General features: G+C 39.2%; 1 protein-coding gene and 1 long non-coding RNA gene across 2 annotated transcripts; one reads left to right on the top strand and one right to left on the bottom strand.

Annotated features, from left to right (window-relative positions):
- Positions 1–13,271: 13,271 nt before the first annotated feature.
- Positions 13,272–17,046, bottom strand: LOC143123429 (uncharacterized). Its single transcript, XR_012986827.1, has 5 exons — positions 16,767–17,046; positions 15,901–15,987; positions 15,676–15,825; positions 15,358–15,434; positions 13,272–13,491 (listed from the first exon to the last, which is right to left on the bottom strand). It is a non-coding gene; the product is annotated as an uncharacterized LOC143123429 (long non-coding RNA).
- Positions 17,047–19,157: 2,111 nt separating this feature from the next.
- Positions 19,158–23,840, top strand: uck1 (uridine-cytidine kinase 1). The gene is made up of 7 exons (XM_076284839.1): positions 19,158–19,520; positions 20,738–20,897; positions 21,227–21,323; positions 21,637–21,779; positions 21,997–22,091; positions 22,279–22,327; positions 22,724–23,840. The coding sequence occupies exons 1-7, from the start codon at positions 19,431–19,433 to the stop codon at positions 22,930–22,932; spliced, it is 843 nt and encodes a 280-aa protein (XP_076140954.1). The 5' UTR covers positions 19,158–19,430; the 3' UTR covers positions 22,933–23,840.
- The last annotated feature ends 5 nt before the right edge of the window (positions 23,841–23,845 follow it).

Consider the following 23,845-nt stretch of genomic DNA (forward strand, 5'->3'; position numbering starts at 1 on the left):
ATATTTAGCTCATAAACTGACAATATCTCTGAAAAAGACACATTGAAATATTACTCAGGTCCCTAGACCCATATTTTTACCTCCAAGGTATGCTTTTCTTTGTTGATTGGACAGGTCACTATCACAGGTCAAATATCACATGTTGTGACCAAAAGGACCATTGTTGAGGCCTTAAATAAACACAAATTCAGAACTATGCAGAACTATGCCACTATGCAAAGTTACAGCAGTATATTAGGCTTTTCACCATGTTAAGGATCAATATTACATAATATATAATATATTATATTACATTATATATATATATATATATATATATATATATATATATATATATATATATATATATATGGATTTCTATGCAACCTCACGAAAACATGTGTGTGCAACCAAGAGGCAGAAAGCACCATAGAACAGCATAGAGCAGTGCAAAAGAGCAAAAGAATAAAATTAGTTTTTGTGCTGAAAACTGCCCCAATTCGAAATCACGATGGTTAGAGAATGTTAAATATGGTCAATATCCCTAACGGAATGCATGTCTCAGTGCATTAACAGTGTTGGGCAAGTTACTTCAAAATCGTAATGTACTATGCATTACTTATTACTGTCATTTCAAAGTAATTTGTTACATTATAATATTACTGTCTCTGAATTGTAAGGCATTACACTACTATTGCATTACTTTTAAGTTACTTTCACCAAAATATCTAGAAATATGGATTTGCCATTCTAAATGCAGTTTATTACGCTCAATGCAGCTTGCTCTTCCAATGGAGGGAGATGTGGTATAGCATAATGACTGAGCTAGGCTTAAGGCAACAGTAGAATGCAATAGGCGCAGTGCTCATAATGCAATACAAGGAACAATCATAGTCAGAATTTTGTTAAAAACCGACAAAAGGTCAAAGTCTGGTAAATTGTGATAGAAATACTGTAACTTTAAGGCCTAGGCCTACTCATTAAAATCAATAGAGAGCCTACTATATTGTAAATCAAAGCTTAAAGGAACCGTATGTAAGATTGTGGCCAAAACGGGTACTACAATCACTTTCAAATTACTGTAGAGCGGTGTATCCCCTTCCCCTCCCCTCTGACTGGCAGAGTTGGCAACCGGATGACGAAACACTACTGACTTTGTGATTAGTAGATAGGTGGAGGGTGGCGCATTAGGCCAAAACACAACATGACAACATCAACATCAGTTGAGGGCTGCAACTTCACTTTTTAAATGACAATATCCTGGCCAGACTACTGTTGTCAGTGATATAAGTATTTGAAATGAACATGATTTCTTAATGTATGGTGACATATCAGGGCAATTTTATGATTAATTGAAATACATTTTTTACATACGGTTCCTTTAATAAAGACATGTCAAGATGGTGGCCTGCTGGCCATTTCGGTACCCTAAGTGAGTGGCTTTGAGAGAGTGACATTTAAATGATAACTTAAACACCTAAAGTAAAATAAAAGGCCTATTATTTACAGACCATTACTGTGTATTTTTAAACATTAATTTCTTAAGAAATGCTGTTTTACTTATAAATGGTGCACTGTCACTTTAAGAGCATTGATCTTTACGTTGTCATAATGCCCTTTTGCTAGCTCTTGTTTACAAGCCTTATTTGTTTGAGTTACATTGAGCACAATATTAACAATAATATGCACAATGTTAAGTTGTTTTAAGCAACCTTCATTGCTTTGGAAATGGAAGTATGCAATGACATGTTGCTTCACATTTCGTGAATACAAGTGAATTATGAGCCTGGTATCCACCTAGCTATCTGAATGGAATGCGTTTCAGTCGACTCAGCATATCATGTGCTTCATGTAGCCTAAATGCTTGGAAAACGAATGATTGAAGACCCACCAATTCTACGTGGTGATTAAGAGAACTCAAAAGGTATCAAACTTGCATGTAACATCGTGTTAGTGCATTTTGACATTGTAAACGTTATTGATGAAGAGTGAAACGCAGTTTGCAGTAAAGCTACTATTCATTGGTTACATTTGGGTGCCCCCTCTGTCCTTTGGTGCCCAACGCAAAGTGTGTGATGCGCGTGGTGGAAGTGGTGGCACTGCCAGGCTACACAATCTTTTTCTGCATTTCTATCCCTTTATTCTCTTCAATTCAAGTTCACAGCACAAAGCTGACATGCACAACAGCATAGTTTGTGTTTTATCAAGAATCAAAAAGATTAGCGTGGCACTACTTTAGATGTTTCATTAATTTACTTGTGCTATTTCGCGAGCTGAGAGATCTTTCGGTTTCGCACACAAAGTGCACTAACTATTATGTTCTTCATAGCCTTGTCTCTGACAAGCTGAAAATAATGAGCGTAGGCTTATGTCCATCCAGCAAATAGAGTCCGCCTGCGAGTCTGCTGCAGCCACAGTCATATTCAACCAGTATCAGGAGATAACGTTCTACTATTTTGCGCGGATTTTTTCTCCTCTGTTGTTCTCGCGTGGTGTTTGCGAATATGTATCAAAACAAAACAAGCGCTTAATTTTGGGTTAAACTGCATTGTAACGCGCGTTACTGAAGTTTGTACCGAGTAAATATTACCCAATTTTTTTTTTGTAATGCCTTACATTACCGCGTTACCGCAAACAGCAATATATTACAGTAATTACATTACTTTTGTAACGCATTACTCCCAACACTGTATATTAATAATGCACATGAACGGCAAACTTTGAAATATAGTCTGAAATGAGATGTTATTATCATTGAGACAACAGGGGTATACAAAAAAATCTGAGTGTAGCTTACAGCAGCCGACTATTTAGGTTAAGTTTATTGTGGACGGCCACCAAGCGTCTTCTGCCCCACGGCTGCGCGCGCATCTAGTTTTGTTGGTAAACGGGAAACCCTTGTATACCAAACACCCTGCCAAAAATCAAAAACTTATCCAGAAGTGCCCAATTTTCATGAATTGCATCCTAGCTATATGTTTATGTTATGGAGGGCTATCGGATATGTATGCTAGTAGGTCATCATACCACACTAAATGTAATTTGTGTAACTCGATCGGCCTTTTTTCCCAGCGCTACAGGCATAGATATGGCAAGCGATTTTAACATTTTCCCGCTAGACTGGATATGTATTGCAGATATCTGTAATTCAGTTTTGCCTAGTCAAAACGAACATTTTAGATATCCGCAATTGAATTCTTCCTATCCATAATTGTCATTTCAGATATCCACAAAGACATTCTTCCTAGGACAAATGACACCACATTTGCCATTCATTTCTATGGGGTTTATCATTACGGATATCTACAATTCAGTTGCAGATATCCACTATGTGAATTACGGATATCTGCAATTGAATTGTAGATATCTGTAATTCCAGTTAGAGATATCTACAATTTGATTCTGACTAGTCATAACTCCAGTTAAAGATATCTTTAATTCACTTCAATTCAAGATATCTACATGTTCCTTTTCAGATATCTTGAATTAAGTTTTGACTAGGCGAAATGACATTGTAGATATCTGTAAATGGAATTTTGACTAGTCAAAATGACGTTGTAGATATCTCAAACTGGAGTTAGGGATAGGCCTAGTCATAATTTGATTGTAGATATCTATTATCAAGTTATAGATATCTTGAATGAGTTTTGATTAGAGATATCTGAAATTGGAGATATCTATAACTTTCATTCTGCCTAGTCAAAATGTAATTATAGATATCTTGAATTAGAGTTTTGACTAGGCGAAATGACGTTAGAGATATCTGTATTGCTATGCAAATTAGGCCCGCATCCCACTTTAGGCGGGAGAAGAGCGTGTTGTTCAAATCATCAAATCACATAGCACCTGTTAACTGTTAACTTTGTAATTAGCACTAATTAGCACCATGTTAGAGCAGCCAGAGGGCGAAGGAGTTTTTAATCGTCTTTTTAATGCTGCAGCCTATGCAAGACAGGAGCTGGCAGCAAGAATTGATGATTCAATGTTGCTTTGATTTTTTCGATTACAGCCAACACTGTAGATGGTGCTGGTGCATTTAGTAGCCTAGGCCTACTAATTTATGTAGGCTACGAAACAGAGATCAAGCAGTTGATAACGTGAGAGTCTAATAAACCTGCACGGTGTCCCTGAGTTTTAGTTATTTTAGATGTCAACAAGACATTACAGCCTTATTCTTCTTCCATTCATAGAAATAAGGAAATAAGCCCACTTTTTCTTCGATTATGTTGGGGAGGGGAAATTAGCTGACAGAGAATGTCTAATAAGTAGATGGGCTCTGCTACGGAACTAGAGCAACGTCTTGCATAATAATTTGCACTAGTCATAATGACGTTTGAGATATCTTCACCTTTCATTCTGCCTAGTCAAAACGGAATTAAAGATATCTGCAATTGCCATTTAAGATGTGTGACGAGTTGAATGTTGTTTTCAATGACGTGATGACAGATATCTGTAATTCAGTGTTGCCTAGTCAAAACTAAATTACAGATATCTCTATCTGACGTTTCGACTAGTCACAATTACGTTACAGATATCTTGAATGACAATTCCAACTATCCAAAATGTAATTGCGACTAGTCAGAAAGACGTTGTTGATATCTACAATGTTAATTCCAGATAGTCAAACTTAGCGGGTAAATGATAAAATCGCTTGCCATATAGACAGTAAAAGCAGCCATTCTCTGGTAAAAGATAGGCTACAGGCGACCAGAAATGTTTGGATACGTCATAAAACTGCGACGATAATCACATGTGCAATCACAATCACATGAAGGGCGAATGACCAAAACAGGAAGTTCCACAACATGTTTTCTGCCACTAAAGTGATGTTTTCCACATCACGAGTTCTGTCAAAGAATATATTTCATGGGTCATCTTTTCTCATTGTACGTACACAGCAGATATGTGTGCTGAAACGATTGACAAGTGCATACGGTCAATGGGCGAGGGAGTCCCCTACAATTCGCTGTACCTTTTGGTCTGGACAAACGGCGACTGGGCGATTGTGTGGAAGTCGCCTGGACAATTCACAGACCTTCTCCACGACAGCAAGCATTAGCGCTGATGCCATCGGTAGCATACAATCGAAGCATTATCAACTGGTATACACGTGTAAGGTAACCTGCATTTTCATAACACTCAATTCTAAAACAACGATTTTTTTTAACACTTCAAAATAACATTTGCTAAATGAACCTTACATTTTTCAGTAGCCATAGCTAGGTGTGTAGATTTGAACAAAATCTGGTTTGGTTCTTAACAGGAGCATTTACTGCCTGAAATATCCGAATTTGTTTACCACGCTCGGAGTTATAGTGCTGGCCTGATGGGTCGCCTATTTACGCCGTTTCAACAGCACATGAACGGTTAGACCTAGAATTCTCGTCATGAAATTAAAATTCCACTGGAGCTCCAAGCGGATGTGTATACGCAGCTTTACAACACTGTTTACAGCTCTTCGAGTCACGGTAAAATGTCATTTTTGGTACAAAGCTAATTTAAATACACCTATGGTGTGGATGCTTGCGTTTCTTTAGGAATCCGCCGTCTTGGTTTGTATAGAAATGGATATTAAGTGACACATACACGCAAGACTGCGGAAATACGGGACCGACGGTAATAGTCAACTTCCGATAGATTACATGTTGCCGCTTGGAATTCGTTAAGTTTGAAACTCACGCTCAAACATCTCTATCCAAATAGGAGCAACCATTTGCTTCCAACACATTCGTTTTAAGAGTGCATTTGCTACAATGTTCGGAAGTCGTAGTGTTTAAACGCTGCTACGCTTAACCTATGGAACCGTCTTGCATGTGCAGGTGTGCTCCACCAGATCGACGAAGAAGATCTCCAAGCTGGCCTATCATAACGGTGTTGTCATAGTGAAGTGCCCCGGATGCGAGAACCATCACATCATTGCAGATAATCTGGGCTGGTTTTCTGACCTAGAGGGGAAAAGGTGAGAGGGATGAGGTAACTTGTGCTATTTAGACCAGTTCTGCTGGCCAGAGAAGCTGTACAAATGGCTGTGATAAATTCAGAAAAACACTCCAGCACTCTTTCTGGGTCAGATGTAAAAAAAAAGGTTTGAGTGAAAAATGAGAATAATGTGAGTTTTGCAAGAATGGTATGCTGCAACAAACAGCCTAATAATAGTACATTAAAAATGATCATGCTGCTTTTCAATGTGCAGGTTAGAAGATAAGCCTTAGCAGAAGACTGCTGTTGTCTAGTGTAGCTACATCCAGAAAGTTCATAAAGAGGGTTGTAGCCACATTTGTGCATTCTTTTTCTCTTAAATGGTCTGTCTCCCTAACTCTTTCTTTTGCTCTATGTAAGAAAGTATTGTAATCAATGTATTGTTGGATTTTCTTATAGAAATATTGAAGAGATCCTTGCAGCCAAAGGTGAGCAAGTTCAAAGGATCGAAGGAGACGCTGCACTGGAGATTCTGGCAGAGGAGCCTGGCAAAAAAGCACAGCAGGAGACACATGAACAGGACACTGCAGCTTTGCCAAGCAACTCTGAGAAAACATGACCAATATGTATTGTTTATTAATGTTTGGTTATGTTTTTGTCATTGAGAATAAATTATAATTTCTATGAAAGATGGCACATTTTTTTTAATCATAAAATAATAAATATTTATTATCTATAATATTTATTAGCTTTAACAAAGTCATTTTATGCAAGTCATTCCACTCGGTGGCCATATTGCAGCACTTTTTGAGCATTTATCGGGCATCTATTTCAGGTAGAACTGCGTGTGTGCAATGCTTCACGAATCATGACACACCAACCTCGCTCCAGCTGCGAGATCACAACACATGATTGGCACGATGTATTCACAACATACCACATGATTGGCACAATGTATTCACATTTCAACTTTTGGCGGCGCAATGGGCGGAATATGTGTGGACGACTACCATGTTTGCGTTTGATGGTAATTTTGATACCATAGATTTAATAGAGACCCAGTCAGATAGCCTGGGTGCCATTCCGAACTTAGTCCCGCCCCACGGGAAGTTCGGTCTGGCATTGCTCCATTGTGGGGCAAGTATGCTCGCCCTAAATCGGGCTGACCAATCAAATCAGGCTTTACGATGATGGACAGGTGAGCAACAGCGCCTGGTCTATCACGTAATCTGAGCACGCTTAGATTAGGCTTATGTTTGAAACAAAAACGCTGTGGCTAGAAGGATACATGGCTTTTAAGACCCCATATGGAAAATTCATATTATTTAATGAGTTTGTATCACTGAAAACGATTATTTCGGAAACTTTGGCCAAAGTTGAGATGTGGGAAAACTGGTGGTTTCACTTTCATAAAGGGAAAACAGCGCTGTTGCATTGCAACATGTTCCCTCGTTCGTTTGAAATCTCTGATTGACCACCTGTTCGAGGGATTTGCGACAGCCTTTCCCAGCTGTTTAACATGTTTGTAGCATATCACTGTTCAACAGAATTATTTTTAAAAACGGAGGGGATATAGGAGAAGAAGGATGGTTCGTGTGTTTTCTTCCTACACCTCACAGTAAGCTATTTTGTTGCTCTGATTGGTTAGGTCTATCCAATTGAGTGCAGAGGCATTCCCCCCCTGTATCGGTTGAAACACGCCCAATAATTACGTCCCAATGGAGCAGTATCAGACTCATATTCCCTCTAGAATTTGAGTATGACAACGTCAGGCTACCAGTCAGAACAATAGTATGAAAAATCATGAACAGAGTTTATTTACAATGATGCGCATCAAGGGAGAGACAGCATGACTTCACCTAAAGATCCATCAGCTGCTCTAACTAGACAAGGAAATAGTTAGGGTTTAAGTATCCTTCCAGGCTGACAGGAGATGGCTTTGGTCATCCCATCTCACGTGGACTACACTGAATCAGACTCTGATTAGTGCCAACCTGGCAATCCGGAGCAGATAGCTACTGACGCAGCCATGCAGAAAAGTCATAATATTCCCGCTTATCTCTAAATACAGTCACACCCAGATATACACAGGGATAGTACAGATATCATACAGTCATTACATAGAATCATACTTTTAGTATCAAAGTGACCTACTAATGAGAAATGCAGAACATTAAACCACATATTGGAATATATGAGACATAATGTTCTATTTCACTTTTTTCTCACGTTACAAACTAACCCGATACATTTCTATGGGAGATTCTTTGAGTGCTATCTGTGTCTCCCCATTAGAAAGTCTCTGGCTCTAAGTATTTTGTTTTTGAAAGTTAACAGGCTTGGTTGTTCATTGACTGTTGTGAGTCCCTTTCCTACAGCACTAGGAATTTAACATCTCTCTGAGTCCTGTGTGTCTGGAAAAAAAAAAAAAAAGTGAGGGGTACATAGCCTACTTGCTGGTGAAACTGGACATGGGATAGGCTACAGCAAAGTCCCTCCACTCGGCGGCCATATTGCAGCGCTTTTTGGGCACTCATCGGGCATCCGTTTCGACAGAAATGCGTGTGCGCAAGGCTTCACGACACCAATCTTGCTCCAGCGGCGAGATCACAACACATTTCTTCACAACACACCACATTATTGACTCAATGTATTCACAACACAGCACATGATTGGCTCAATGTATTCACATGACGACGTTTTGCTGCAGAAGGGATGGGATATGTGTAGACAACTGCCATATTGGCGTTACAAACTAACCCCATGCATTTCTATGGAGGATTTTTTGAGTGCTGTGTCTCCTCATTAGAAAGTCTCTGGCTACAGTCACTTTCAGTGAAATGCTTATGATGTGTGATGGGCCATAATTGCTTTGTGGTACGTGAAACTAATTCAAATGAGTTCAACCAGCTGAGTTCATTTTTCATAGTTTGTTTTTTGACAATGTCAAAGAAGTGGAAAAGAATCTATTACAATAGAATGTTTTATTTCAAATCTTTTATTGTGAAAAACATTTCAAAATATTACACATTTATACACATTCAGAGTTTTTTTTTTAAGTAGGAAATAACAACACAAATAATAACCCACACACAACAACAAATAGCAAAGCCCACCCCCCACCCTCACACAAACACATAACCCACCCTGGGACTTCCTGATCTATTACATTGCTGAGGCAATAAGATATTATGGATAAACAAAACAACATCTTAACAAGATCAATGAATGTGCTGGAGAAGGGGATACCAAATCTCCTCAGATTTCTCCAGTCTGTTTGATAGCACATACCGTATCCTTTCTAGGTGCAAAAGTCGGATCATTTCGTCTAGCCACATTTTAACAGAAGAGGTCTCACTTTTCTTCCAAAATTGTAAGAGTAATTTCTTAGCTGTAATTAACATGTATGATAGCCATTTTTGTTGGAGTACTGTGAATTAAACTTATCTGACACGCCTAGCACCACCAAAATTGGATCTGGTTCCAGTGAAGTCTCAAGCATATCTGATATTGATTTAAATATCTGGACCCAAAATGGTAAAATCTTAGGGCAAAGATAGTAACTGTGAAGTAGAGAGGCTTCATCTGCCATACATTTATCACACAATGGGGATATTTCTGGGAATATCTTGTGTAGTTTTGTTTTGTTTTGTTGTTTTGTAGGTGGAGTCTATGGATTATCTTAAACTGAATCAAACAATGTCTTGAATTAGCAGAGCATTTATGTATGTTTTCCAAAGCATCATCCCAGAGTTCTTCACTTATTCCCTCCCCAAATTCTTGTTCCCAAAGAGTTTTAATACCCTGCGTAGATGGTACGGACCTGCTTAATAGTGCAGAATAAAGTGTTGAAATGAGATGCCTAGCTCCGCCTCGAAATATAAACAACACATCCAAAGTTGTGGGTTCAACACAATCTAGTTTGGGTACATGTTTCCTCACATAGTCCCTCACCTATAGATATCTGAAGAAATTATTTTTATGTAGACCATATTGACTTTGAAGTTGGCTGAAAGAGGCAACATTTTTATGAATGAAAAGATTTCCAATGTTCAGAATACCCAACTCCATTGTGAGAAGGCAGAGTCCATATAGGATGGAGGAAAAGATGGATTTTTAGCTATAGGTAAAGAAAAGGAAAGAGACTTAGCATTGAACCTTGACTTAATCTGTTGCCATATGTGAATGTCATTATAGATTATACAATTATGACTATAGCAAGCCTTCTGAATTTTTGTTGGTGCTAATACCAATGTGCCAATGTCATATGGAGCACAGTCTGCTCTTTCCATTACAATCCAGGATGGATCGATCTTTAAAAGTGTGATCCAACCACATAATCATACTGCGGAAAGCACAGGCCTGATAATAAGAAAAGAAATCAGGGAGACCCATGCCACCATCTAACTTAGGTCTTGAAAGTGTTGTGAATCAGCCTCATTTCTGTAAATGTACATACTGCGTACTTCTTATGGTCATCTGTGATTTTTGTACCCATGTGTACCCTGTGTGTGTCTCTGGTCTGTATGCAAGCATCCTTTGTTTATCCTTGAATTCAATGAAAGCTTGTCTAGAGGCCTTTGCCTATCTCCAGGTGTGAAATGTTAATGTTTGTAGAACAGCATGTGTCCAGGCCTCTGAGGAACTTCCCAGGAAAGGGGGTTAATTAAAAGACAATAGAAGCTGACCAGACCTGATGAAGGCCTAATCCTCATCCTCCCTTTCTATTGCATATTCAAACTGGGTTGGACCTAGAGGTCACTCCTTCTTTTGTTTGTAACATAAAGTTAGTAGACTGTTTCTGTATAGTCAGAGAAGTCAGAGAATACTGAGATACTGGTGAAATCCATGATGGGGTGAAACAAACATACTTCTCTCCCTTGAGGGCCACTGGCCCCTCATTGAAAAGAATAAAGCCTGGATCCTGATCGTGCATCGTCCTGATTGAGTCTTAAGAGAAATATGGTAGTAAAAATATACTATCAGTCTGCAAAGATGTGGGTCTTTTTTTATTCTAGGTGTCTTGTAATCCCACAAAAATGGAGTTATAAGTGTATCAAGCTGTTTAAAGAATTTCTTAGGGAGGAAAATTGGGATATTTTGAAAGAGATATAAGATTTGAGGGAGAAAGACCATCTCTCCCTGCTAGTGAAATAGGGAGTGATTTCCAAAACTCAATGTTATTCTGCAGCTTAGATATTAATGGAGGGAAGTTGTACTTGTACAGTGATTGAAAGTCCTTAGTGACTCTGATACCTAAATATGTAAATTCTTGCAGTGATATCTTAAAAGGGAACCCCTGTAAGGCTGAGAGGTTGTGTGTTTTTACCGGCATTAATTCGCTCTTTGACCAGTTGATCCTATAACCTGAAAAACTTCCGAAATGAGATATCAGATCTGTATGGCTGGTATTGAGGACAAAGGTTTAGTCACGTACAATAATATATCATCTGCATAAAGGGAAATCTTATTTGATGTATTATTGATGTCATATCCATGTATGCAGACCTCAGACCTGATCTTTTGTGCCAAAGGCTCAATGGCCAGGGCAAATAGTAAGGGTGATAAGGCACACCCTTGCCTTGTACCTCTGTGCAAGAGAAAAGGCGGAGAAAGAATGCCATTAGTTAAAATTCTGGCACTAGGTCTGTCGTACAAGACCATCAACCACTTTTTGAAATCATTACCAATTTTATATTTTTCTAGCGCAGAAAATAAATAAGGCCACAATAATTCGTCAAATGCTTTCTGTGCATCTAATGATAGGATAACTAAATCAGAAGACTTCTTTTTCTGAGAGTAAATAATGTTAAAGAGGCGTCTAAGATTAAAGAAGGAATGTCTGTTTGGTATAAAACCAGTTTGGTCCGGATGAACAAGTTTACTAATTAAAGAGCTAAGTCTGAGATATAGAGTTTTAGCTAGTATCTTTTGGTCAGATGTCAAAAGTGATATGGGTCTATAGTTGCCCACTTCCATTGGGTCCTTTCCTTTTTTGGGTAATACTGTTATGATGGCCTCGTTAAGTGAGGGAGGTAAAGTGCCATCACAGTAAAATTGTCAGAGTTGTTTTCAACTCTAATAGAGTCGATTCTGACTCTGTCATAGAGACCCATTGGTCCCACCCCACAGAGAGTAAATTTGACTCTTCTCCTAGAGCACATTTTTCAGAGTTAAATTTACTCTACAGAGTTGAAAAATCACCAAGATAAACTCCACAGGGAGTAAAGAAAAATCTACTCTATAAGCCAACAACTCTTTCCAGAGTCATCTTAACTCTTAATGGGGTAATCTTAGTTTATCTCTATTCAGAGTTTATTCCCAGCTACTCTTGCTAGAGTCACCATTTTGCTTGTCTTTATCAAGCTCTACAAAATCTGAAGGACATACAGACAAATTATTGAAAATATATTTATTACAAAATATTAAGTTAATGTATCAATATACAATATAAAAAGTTTCATTTTTTTTTCCTTTTGTAAATGCATGTACAACACATTTGGCATCAAATGGAACAAAGCCACTAGAACATAATATCAAGTTGTTGTTAGTGATACATTAGCTTACATACCAATTTTACTCACTCTACAGCCTGTACTGAAACATTCTAGCATCACCGACATGTTTAAGTCTACACATTCTAACAGTGAAGCTACACCAGGCGCGTAACTGAAGCGTTACGTTCGCATAGCGCGTACGTTCGAAAAAAATAGACCATTCATTTAAAATGAATTTTACGCGTCGCGAACGGAACGCTTCAGTTACGCGCCTGGTGTAGCTCATACCTAAGGCATGATCCAATGGATGGGGCCTAGAAGAGATTTTCAAGATGACTTAAAGTATGATTCATTTCCTCAACACTTTGCTTATCACTCAAAAAACTGAATAGTTTCCTTAACCTGTATCTCATGTACAGCAGAATGCATAACAGGAACCACTGTATCAAAATCTACCGCCAAATCATTACTTCTGTGTTCACTACAGTTATTTTCCAAAACATGAACATTATTAACGCTATACTCATGTAACATTTCCAAATGTTTTCTAAAAGCCAGAAAATGTCCCTGAAACACCCAGTCTCACCACACTTTAACCTGAGTGTTCTACCGGGACACAGCCCATGTGGTGATTCTGCTACCTGGATCCTTTTTTGCAGTTCGATGCTGGAGGAAGAAAGACCTTTACTCTGTTTAATAGTCTTCTCTTTGAACATAGTTGACTACCTCTCAAGAAGGTTCGCTGAAATCTCACCAAACAGTAACACAGTCTTGCTCAATCTGATCCATTACATCCACGAATCGAGAGAATGTTGCAAGCATATGAGGTGATTGAGGGTCATGGACCATTTTTTCTGACTATAATCAAACGTTCACCTTCAGCCGCACAACTTCTTCATCAGAAGAATGCTTCATTAGAGATACCGCCTCTCTCAGCTGTTCTTCATTCAGGATTGGCTCGGGCACATCTTCAGAAGCTGGTCCTCCATTATGTTCATTGTGTGCTGGACTTTGTGGTTCCTGAGGCTTTCCTCTGAATTGTTTTAATGCGTCAGGCCAGGTACCCCGCTCCGCTGGCTGGATCATAGAAATGTTCCTATAAAACAGTGTAAAGTAGGGTGAGTTCCAGCATTAAGGGGAAATCCAGCGATTTTCCAAATAGATCTCCATTTATTGGGTCACCGAGTATGTAAAACGAAAACAATCGGTTTTACATAGCTCGAGTTGCTAAAGCCAGCAGCTAAAGCGACTGTGCAGCTACAGCGCTACACTCTGGGGTCATGAACATTAGGACTCAGGAACATGCCCCTAGAGCAGTGGTCTCCAACACGGTGCCCGCGGACACCAGGTAGCCCGCGGGACGGCTATGAGGCGCCCCCAGCGCACTTTCTAAAAAATAGCCAACAGGTCACCTGCAGATCACGCTCTAAAAACACGCTCCATTGTGAAGTTTTCAATAGATATTTAAGTCTAGACCAGAACCATTTTAAGAATGTATGTAGCCATACATCTGTAACAATAAATTGATATTGGTGATACCTTATAAATTGTAGCTGCGTTAAAATTTAGCCTTTGGCTTCAAATCCGTTTCCCATTCAATCTTTAAACAACAACGGAAGCGGAGCGCACACGCTGCTCGCACGCATAGACAGTAAAGGGGGAAAAACTTGCTTGTCTGGTGTAGCCAATGAAAGCATATCTTTGCAAAAGTTCTGTGGCCATTCCATGTTCGTCAAATACGGTTCTTGCATGATTGTTCAAGGACTGAAAAACAATTGCTTTAGCTCACAGGCCTTTTCTCCTCCGTAGGCAACTGCCGTATAATAGCGCTAAAAATGTTATAGCATGCATGACTGAGCAGGACTGTGCATTACCCTTTTTTGTCAGATCATGGATCATTTCAGGTGTGCAATAACTTTAAAAGGAGTTTTCATATGTTAGGGTGGTGTGGGCGATTACTATTGAAATGTTAAAACCGAATTGTCCACTGAAATCAGAACTTAAACATCCCCTGAATTCATAATGGTGGGTTGGTATAAATTGGGTACAAATTGTAACCCAAATTATTAATTGCACAAAAAGAAAGTTTTTTTGTAAAAAAAAAAAAAAAAAATAGATTAGATTCCCCATGCAAACTTTGAAATGAACAAACTGAACAAAAATGTTGGTAGTGTTGCATAGGTTATTGATATTAAATTTGAAAATACAGTTGCTTAATATATAAAGACGTATAGGCCTGCACAAATAATGATCATTTAAAAGTAAAAATCACATAGGCCTATTATTTAGGAGGACTACCCTCGCAAAAAAGGGGTGAGGGTATGTTTGTTTTAAATGAGTAGCCCTCCATATGATTTCGGGTCTTCAGGTAGCCCTCATTCCCAAAAAGGTTGGAGACCCCTGCCCTAGAGTGTAGCACAGTAGCTTCCTTGCTGCATTTCGAGCTAAGTGAATCCGATTGTTTTTTTGTTTTGTTTTTTTCCCTGTACCGACAGTTCTCGGTGACCTTGAGAAATGGAGATCAATGTGAAATTCAGTGCACTGTAAACAATGTATTTGATCTTAAACAGATTCATTACAATTTGTATGCAGAAATACTTATGAAATGGTTTCATTTCAAGTTCAATCATTTAAAAGAGACAAATAATACTGTTCATCTGGTGGTTGAGATGCTGGGATTTAAAGTCAAAAGTCAAGCACAGCATGACAAATCCACACACTCACATCTGTGCAAAATTATCTTTTTATATAGCTTTCGGTCATGGGCCTTTTTCAGGATTCCTGAAGAGGGTCTATGACCGAAATCTAGAATAGAAAGATAATTTTGCACAGATCTGAGTGTGTGGAATTTTTTTGAAGAAAAAAAAATACCTCAGTGTGGGTTTCAGTTTAGGTTACCTTTGTGTTAATGGGCAGCATAAAGATTTTACCAATATTTAACAAGGGAAAAAATGCCACTTACTTGCTCTACCCAATCATCTCCCTTGGGCTTATTTGGAAACAAGGCAGTGGTGTCATCTGAATCACATAATGCATCTACTACAAAGCAGAGGACAGAATAAATCAGTTATATAGTCATGTCCAGTACCTGTGACGGCTGTATGTCATGTAGTCTTTGATGGCTGAGATTTTTAAACACTAAATAGGCTCAAAGACGGACATAATCAACATCCACAAACCCCACAGAGTGGAATTCCATTAAAACAATGTGTTGCAACCGCTGTTGATATATTCACAAAACTTTTACCAAGTTTTAACTACATTCCATATTACAACTCACCATCATCTTCTGCAGGCTTCAGCTTTAATACACCACATTTTGGATCCTTCACCACATCTTCAGACACATAGTTGTCAATCTTCTGTACCAAACTCATCATACATTTTAGCCCAGCTTGGTGTTTGGCTTAAATATCAAATTTCATGAACACTAAAATAAAAACAGAACATTACAAAAAAAACTGACAATAGACTTAAACAATGCAACAATTGAATAAATCAGTACCTTGGTTAAATAAATCCTCTAGAGTGGCATCAGTTTCCACCATTTTAATGTATCTGGTCTGCCTGGTATTTAACTTTCACCAACATCCTGAGAAAACATAAAATCAAACATTCAGACAAAATCAACACTACTTTTAAAACAGTGACACTGACTAAACTAGTAAATGTGGCACGTGCACCTGTTGGCACTTTGCACTGAACACGTGTCTTCTAGGCTATCAATGATGCACATTCAGCAATAGTCAATTAATGCAGCTAGTTTTGAAATAACCAACTTGTGAAGGCCAAATTCATGCTTATGGATGCCTGTTTTACGTGAAACAAGCTTTTTGGTAGAGCATGAACTTTAAGCTAATTTGCCCTATAAATGACTGTTAATGTTAAGTAGCTAACAACAGTAACTGTTACCTCATTAAGCTAACCATAGCCTTCATTTGATATCTGATTTGCATTATGCTAAGCTGCCAATGAGAGCTACGTTGGCTGATAGGCTAGCTGCTAACCAAGTCAATGTTGACCATGAAAGACGATTATACTGGTATCATATTTGGTTGAGTAAATATTAACATGATAAAAAAAAAACTTATAGCATTGTACAATACGGGAGCACGAATTGACATGTACCTCATGTTACACAGAGGTAACGTTAACGTTCATGTTAACTTTCAACCTTCGTTAGCAGTTAACTTAACGTTAACGTTAGCCCCTGAAGGTCAACACATTTCAGAATGATATCTTGACCATACATTTACGTTAAGTTACACTCCTCTTACGCGTCACCGCTTATTGTTTATCATTTTCGAGGCATACTACGGAACATGTGAAATAAATCTCTAGTAAGTGTATTTTAGATGAACATCTACTCACCTTCAACTGCACTTCAGAGAGATTCTTCTAACCAGGCTCCGTCGCGTCGCTGCATTCTCTCAAATGGAAGGAAGTGGGTGATAGGCTACTAACGTTCGTCTCTGACGTGAAATGCCAGAGGGCACGTTCCGCCAGTTAGTAATTTGTCTGAGCCCTTACACACTTGCATGTAACAAACATACAGTACTTATAATTATTAGTATTATTATAATGTTTGTTCGCTTTGACTATTCTTTGTGAACAGCTATAGGCTTGATAACAGAGACTCCGTTTATAGATAGCTTAGCAGTATTTGCTAGTACATGCTAGCCTACAAACTTGCAAGTAATTTTTTAGTAGCCTAGTCCAGAAAAAAATCTTAAAGCTACCGAATGACTTTGGAATAAACCAGAAGAAAACACTTGATTTTTTATGAATAATATCCAAATAATAATTAGGCAAACATCTCCCAAGAAATTTCTAAAATGGCGTCCAAATGAGAAAATGAGTGGTTGATTAACTCTTGTGATTTTAACTCTGTTTTTTAACTAATATGCTAGAGTACATTTTACTCCAACTGTATTAAATGTAACTCTATTAGAGTCAATAACAGTCTACTCTGTCATTTTAACTCTTGGGATTTTACTTCTTTTGCTTGTGTATACATTCTCAGAAGGTAAGGAGAGAGGAGATCACTGAATTGCTTATAAAACTCGTTTGGAAACCCATCGGGCTCAGGGGTCTTACTATTTTTCAACAATTTAATTGTTTCCTGTATTTCTTCAACAGAGAGCTCTGCATTAAGAAAATCCTGATCTCGCTGTTCTAGCGGGAAGGTCACAGCTCTCCAGGAAGTTGTCTATAACAGAACAATCTACTGTTTGAGAAGAGTATAACTCCTCATAAAACTGTTGAAACCTTTGATTAATATCTTTGTAGGAAACCAATATATCCCCCTGTTCTGATTTTAGTTGAGTTATTGTGCGATCACTCTCCATCTTCCTAAGTTGTCTAGCAAGTAATTTATGAGGCTTTTCCCCAAATTCAAAATACTTTTGTTGTGTGAACAAAAAGGCCCTGGTTATACAATCTGATATTATTTGATTGTATCTATACCGCAGTGAAAGTATTTTCTTGTATTTGTCAGTAGAAGGGCATATAGCATTTTCTCTGTCCATTTGGTTGATTTGTTTTTCAAGCTCAGTTAGTTCAGTCCGTCTCCTTCTCTTTCTTTCAGCCTGAAAAGATATTATGGATCCTCTAACATAAGCCTTTAATGTTTCCCACAATATAGAAGAATGTTTTATAAGTAGGCTACAAAAAAGTGCATCTTTGAAATTGGTAGGTGATATTTAGCACTCTTTTGATAGTTTATGCTAGAAATGAACTGAGCAACCTATCATGGCGATATTATACAGATTTCAACAATATATTGGACCATGCTAGTATGCTTTAGGGTTGTATTGTTTGGAACCTCCCTGTAGGTTTCCAGTAGGCTTAGTTAGTTGACCAGGGGGGTATTCCAAGCATGCGGTTTAGTGAAAAACCTTGGTAAGTTAACTCAGAGTAAGTGGTAAACCTCCTACAACAAGAACCCTATGGCATTGTTTTGTTAGGCGAATGAAGCCATACAGCTCTTATATTAGGTTTTACCCATGGATGTATTATGAACCACTGGCCCCTGGGCACCTTAGAAAGTTAGTAACTCAGAGTCAGTAATATAGTAGGGGGGTCCTGGGATATGCCCCCCCCCCCCCCAACATTTTTTTGAAAAATAACCCCTTAAAATGGTGACTTCTGCTGAGTTTTGTGGAAATGGATTGAAGGCATCTTACATTACAAAGCATGATTATCACAGTGTTATTTGACTGAGGAGCCCCATTTAGATATCAGGAGTGAATAACATCATCCATAGTATATGATTGAGGGGCCCTATTAAAAAATATCACATGGCATAACCTGTGTTATTTCACTGAGGGGCCCTATTCAGATATCAGGGGTGGAGAACATAGTAGTGACTTCAGGCAGAGGCTTGAGCTTCAGGGGCCCCTGGGCCTGCTAGCCCTGTTCAGTAATCCATCTTGGGCTTTACCACTTACTCGGAGTTAACTTACCCAGGTTTGTCACTAAACCAAGTACTTGGAATACCCCACAGGTTGTGATCCTTGAAGGTCCTAGATATAATTTCTGGGTCACAACCTTTTACAACATTCCATGTCTGTAAAAACCCTTGTGGCCCTAGGTATAGGCTAGGCTTAGGCTATAATCCATTTTTAATCAATTATCATTTATATCCTGTGGCAAAATGCTTGAGACCCATTCGTGTTGAGATGTAAATTGGCTAGTATATTGCTAAATACACATACTACATCAGGAACAACATGGGGTCAATATTAAAAAAAAAAACACTTGGGTGACGTGCTGCATGATGTCTTGACAGCTACTTACTGAGCATGCGCAGTACATAGTAAACGGAAAACATTCCCGGTGCAGCTCTTCCTCGGGGTCTGGTTGGCCTTATAGTGGTGCCCGCTGAAAGTGGCACAAAGGCCTTTATCGGTTCACTTGTCCGATAAACGGAGGACAGGATCTATCTCGCTTTGTAGTTAGACTTATTTAACAGTCACGCGAAGCAGGAAGTAACGTTAGGTATTTGGTTGTTTACTGTGACATTAGCTAGCTGTCATGACTTCCACGGGGACGCTGATGGACACGCAACGGCCAAGACACCGACCTTTCCTGATCGGTGTCAGCGGAGGAACGGCCAGTGGCAAGGTAGGGCCCAAATTCAGTTAAATTATGGAACAGCATTAAAATATGTTTGGAAGGCATGCTAACTTAATTTCACCACACGTCTGCAGTATCTTCTAGCCTGTGCTTCAGGTGATATAGAGCTTGCATTGGGAAAAGGACATATTTAGTTTTGTTGTATTACGGTAATGAAGAGACTTCATAGTGGTATCATGTTCCTTTCACTTGCAGCAGCATTTCCCGGGAAATTATCCTTACCATCGCTGACTCATGAAGGCGTCGCCCTATTAAATATCGGGGAGACCGTTGATTAAATGTTCAGTGCACAAGTTAAATAGCCAATTGTGTGTGGGAACTGGGAAATGAATAGGCAAAAGCATCAGTGATGTTGCATTTTTGGCGGGTTATAAGGCATAGCCTAGGCTAATTAATGCGACTTCTAATGAAATGAAAGTGATGGTAGGCAAAATCACCGAGTTACTACTTTTCAAAAGTATGCGCTTTAGGATTTAATGAAGTTTAGTGTTTTCTGCATTTTTTGACGCGGATGAGAACTAGGCCTATTACATTATTCTAAATGTAATTACATGCATTGGAAACATGGCTGTGGCGTGTCAGTATAAAGAAATAGAGAATCAGAACAATGCGTAAGTAGCCTATACCAGGTGTTCCCAAACTTTTCCACGACAAGGCCCCCCAGATACCACTAGGTTCTGTTCAAGGACCCCCTTGATATGTTATTAAACCCATCGACAATACTACGGCAAATGTAAAAATACACTAAGCTAATCCTAATAATTATTTTAGCCATAAGCACTTCGTGATGGAGCATACAGTGTGTAAAAATTGCATTTGGGGCTTTCTGCTATATGAGAGCTATCACTCTACTATTATTCCCAGTCATTATCATCATATATATTGTTCAGATATGCGACAAATTATTATAATGGCATTGTATAACAACCCTCATAGTAATAGGTATATTTTAAATTTTTCAAATGTATTTATTTGTTGCTTTTATGTTTCCTTACAACTTGCTGAGGCCCCCCTGACACCCCCTCGCGGCCCCCACTTTGAAAACCACTGGCCTATACGATAGTATGCTTTAGTTGTGACATCACTGTCATTCAAATGTCCCTGACTCAATTAAAAAAAGGCACATCTGAATGTATAGAAGAGGTGGATTGGCTCAAAGAGGCTAAGCAGGGTTTTGGTTTATCTGTCTGTTTTTCGCCTGGTAGTCCACTGTATGTGCTAAGATCATGGAGCTGCTGGGTCAGAACGAAGTAGACCAGCGTCAGAGGAAGGTGGCTATCGTCAGCCAGGACAGCTTCTACCGTGTGCTCACCCCAGAACAGAAGGCCAAAGCGCTGAAGGGCCAGTACAACTTTGACCACCCAGGTATGCTGCCTTCTACCAGGCAACCCACATGCCACCAGGTTATCAACCTGCTACTAAGCAACTGTTAAGTTTGTTTATTTAACTTTATGTAGCGAAGTAAATTACTGGGATAAGCCACTGTGTCTGATACCAAGGTAGTTATTTTATGAGATACTGTAGTATTGTGGTATTTTGTTTCATTTAGTGTAATGTAGTGTATCAGTATCTCCATTTAAAACCAGAAGATGTTGGTTCCTCGCACACAGTTCCAAAAGTACATGCTGGCTACTGTCTTAGGGCAATGCCCCAGTGTTTCATTTTATAGATAGTGTGTGTGTTTTGCTTTGCAGATGCATTTGACAACGAGTTGATGTATCAGACTCTGAAGGACATAGTGGAGGGAAAAGTGGTGGAGGTTCCCACGTATGACTTCGTCACTCATTCCAGGTAAGACACACACACACACACACACACACACACACACACACACACACACACACATACATTCACACACATTTGCAAGAGGTCAGAAAGAAATGGCCAAACCCTGATCTGCCCCTCAGGTTCCATAAGATACATTCCACAGACCAGACATCAGGCCAACCATTACACGAACAAGCATGTGTACATTTGCCTACATGATTTACTGTATACATTGCTGATGAGACCATTCTTTATGCTGGTGGATGCAAATAATTGTTATCTGTGCAATCAATGAACACTGATTATGTTATTACATGTGTGTACATTGTGTGTGTAGATTACCGGAGAGGATAACAGTGTACCATGCAGACGTGGTTCTGTTTGAGGGGATCCTGGTCTTCTACCATCAGCACATCAGAGACATGTTCCACATGAAGCTCTTCGTAGACACAGACTCTGATGTCAGGCTGTCTCGGCGAGGTGAATATATAAACCAGTGTCCAGTGTTTGTGTATACTTTGGCAGCACTCACTAAAGGTGTTGAAGATATTGGCCTAAGCATGTAACCACAAATATATCATATCCAAGCACACACACTTTTCACTTTTTATACTTAATGGGATAAACATCAAGTACAACCCCCCCTCCCCCACAACGATGATGCTAGGATTGCTTTTAACTCTGTGTGTGTGTGTAGTTCTCAGGGATATGAAGAGAGGTCGTGACCTGGAGCAGATCCTGTCTCAGTACACTACCTTTGTCAAACCTGCCTTTGAGGAGTTTTGCCTTCCTGTAAGGACACACGTACACAACCATATCTCTCTCTCACACACACACACACACACACACACACACACACATATATACTGTACACATTGATCTATTACTCAGTCACATTAATTCCAAAGTTCACATCGGTGTCTCATGTGAGCGGTATTGGCCAAACAGACTTGAACTCTGCTCTTGATTTCTGTTGTAGACTAAGAAGTATGCTGATGTCATCATTCCACGTGGAGTGGACAACATGGGTGAGTGACACACACACACACACAAGCAAATGTGCACAGTGAATCTGACATTTCGTGCCAGAGAACTTCTCTTTCCATTTATTTCCCAAACACTTAAAGGTAAAGTCGATTAAAAACGATTAAACGGCTCTCTGCTCCTGAAGCACTGTTTATTGGTCTCAATCTGAGCCATGCTGTTTGTTTCCCATTTACACAAGTAGGACTGTACACAAACACCACACACACATTTAACAGATGGCTCAAAGACTGTGAGGAGTAAATTGCTGAATTTGACAAAAAAAATAATGTATTGGATAAGAATTGCAGACTTCAATTTACCAAAATATGTCCTTGAATCTTTTTTACTCACTCATTTACTGCTCCCTTCCCCACTTTCTCTTTTTTTATCTCTCTCAGTGGCCATTAATCTCATTGTCCAGCACATTCAGGACATCCTGACCGGCGACCTCTGTAAGTGGCAGAGGGGTGGGGTCAATGGCCACAGTCACGGACGGGGCTTCAAGCGGGGCATCCCGGAGGACGACGTGCCCAACGGAGCCAGCACCGCACTCCCACACACACCCAGCAAACGCCCCTTACTGGAGCCCAGCACACGGCCACACTGAGGAGCATGCAAACACACACACACACACACACACACACACACACACACAGACGCTGTCCACTGGTAGAGCCTAGGACAGGGTTAAATTGGGGGGTAAAAACACGCCCACATGCACAAACACACACACACACACACACACACACCTGAATGCCTGTTACTTGAGCTTAGTAAATAAACCTAGTAATCCACATTCATTCATTTACCTCACTGCATCTACCAGTACCAAAATCACGGAATCTATCATCACAAATTGGTTACTCTCATCTGAAAATCACTCTTCTTCCGAACTGTATGTCACGCTTAGAAAAAAAATACGCACACAGTAAGGTGTGACGAGGCCTGTTATAAGACAAGGCTGTCTCTCCAGTGTGAGGAGGCGTTTTGTAAATGTTGCTGATATGGCTTCCTGTGAATGTTTGTCTGAGTGGATCACTACCTGAACCTGCCAGGGGTGTCCAGTCTTTTACATGGAATCCTACTGAATCTCCTCTGCTCTGGAGCCTTTCTCATCTTGCCATAGCAGTCGAATGAATAAGCCAGGAAGAACATCGGGCCCTGGTGCAAAGCACTGATGTATAAAACATAAGATAAGCTTGTGTGGAGGGTCGGGAAGGCGAGCAGTACTGTTCAGCAGTATTGTTTTTTTTATCCGCTCTGAGGCTGCTAGATAGGATTTTAACAGGGTTTTTAAAATTCTGAGCTGTCTGTTTTCTCAAATGAGTTGTTTTAAATGTATTTTTTTTGTGAAAATGTTTTGTCTTGTGTCATAATTATATACAAGCTAAAGTAAATTAAGATATTAATTGTACAGTCTTCCAATGGAAAATCCATGTGATAGATTGTCCAGTTTTTTAATTAAAACATTTCCATTCTTTTTAATATATTCACACAATTAAAGATTGAGAAAAAAATTT

The sequence above is a fragment of the Alosa pseudoharengus genome, unplaced genomic scaffold (genome assembly GCF_046254945.1).
Source record: "Alosa pseudoharengus isolate Yale_2024_CS ecotype anadromous, Long Island Sound unplaced genomic scaffold, YU_APseudo_1.1 YU_APseudo_1.1_scf_14, whole genome shotgun sequence".
Classification (NCBI taxonomy): Eukaryota; Metazoa; Chordata; class Actinopteri; order Clupeiformes; family Clupeidae; genus Alosa; species Alosa pseudoharengus.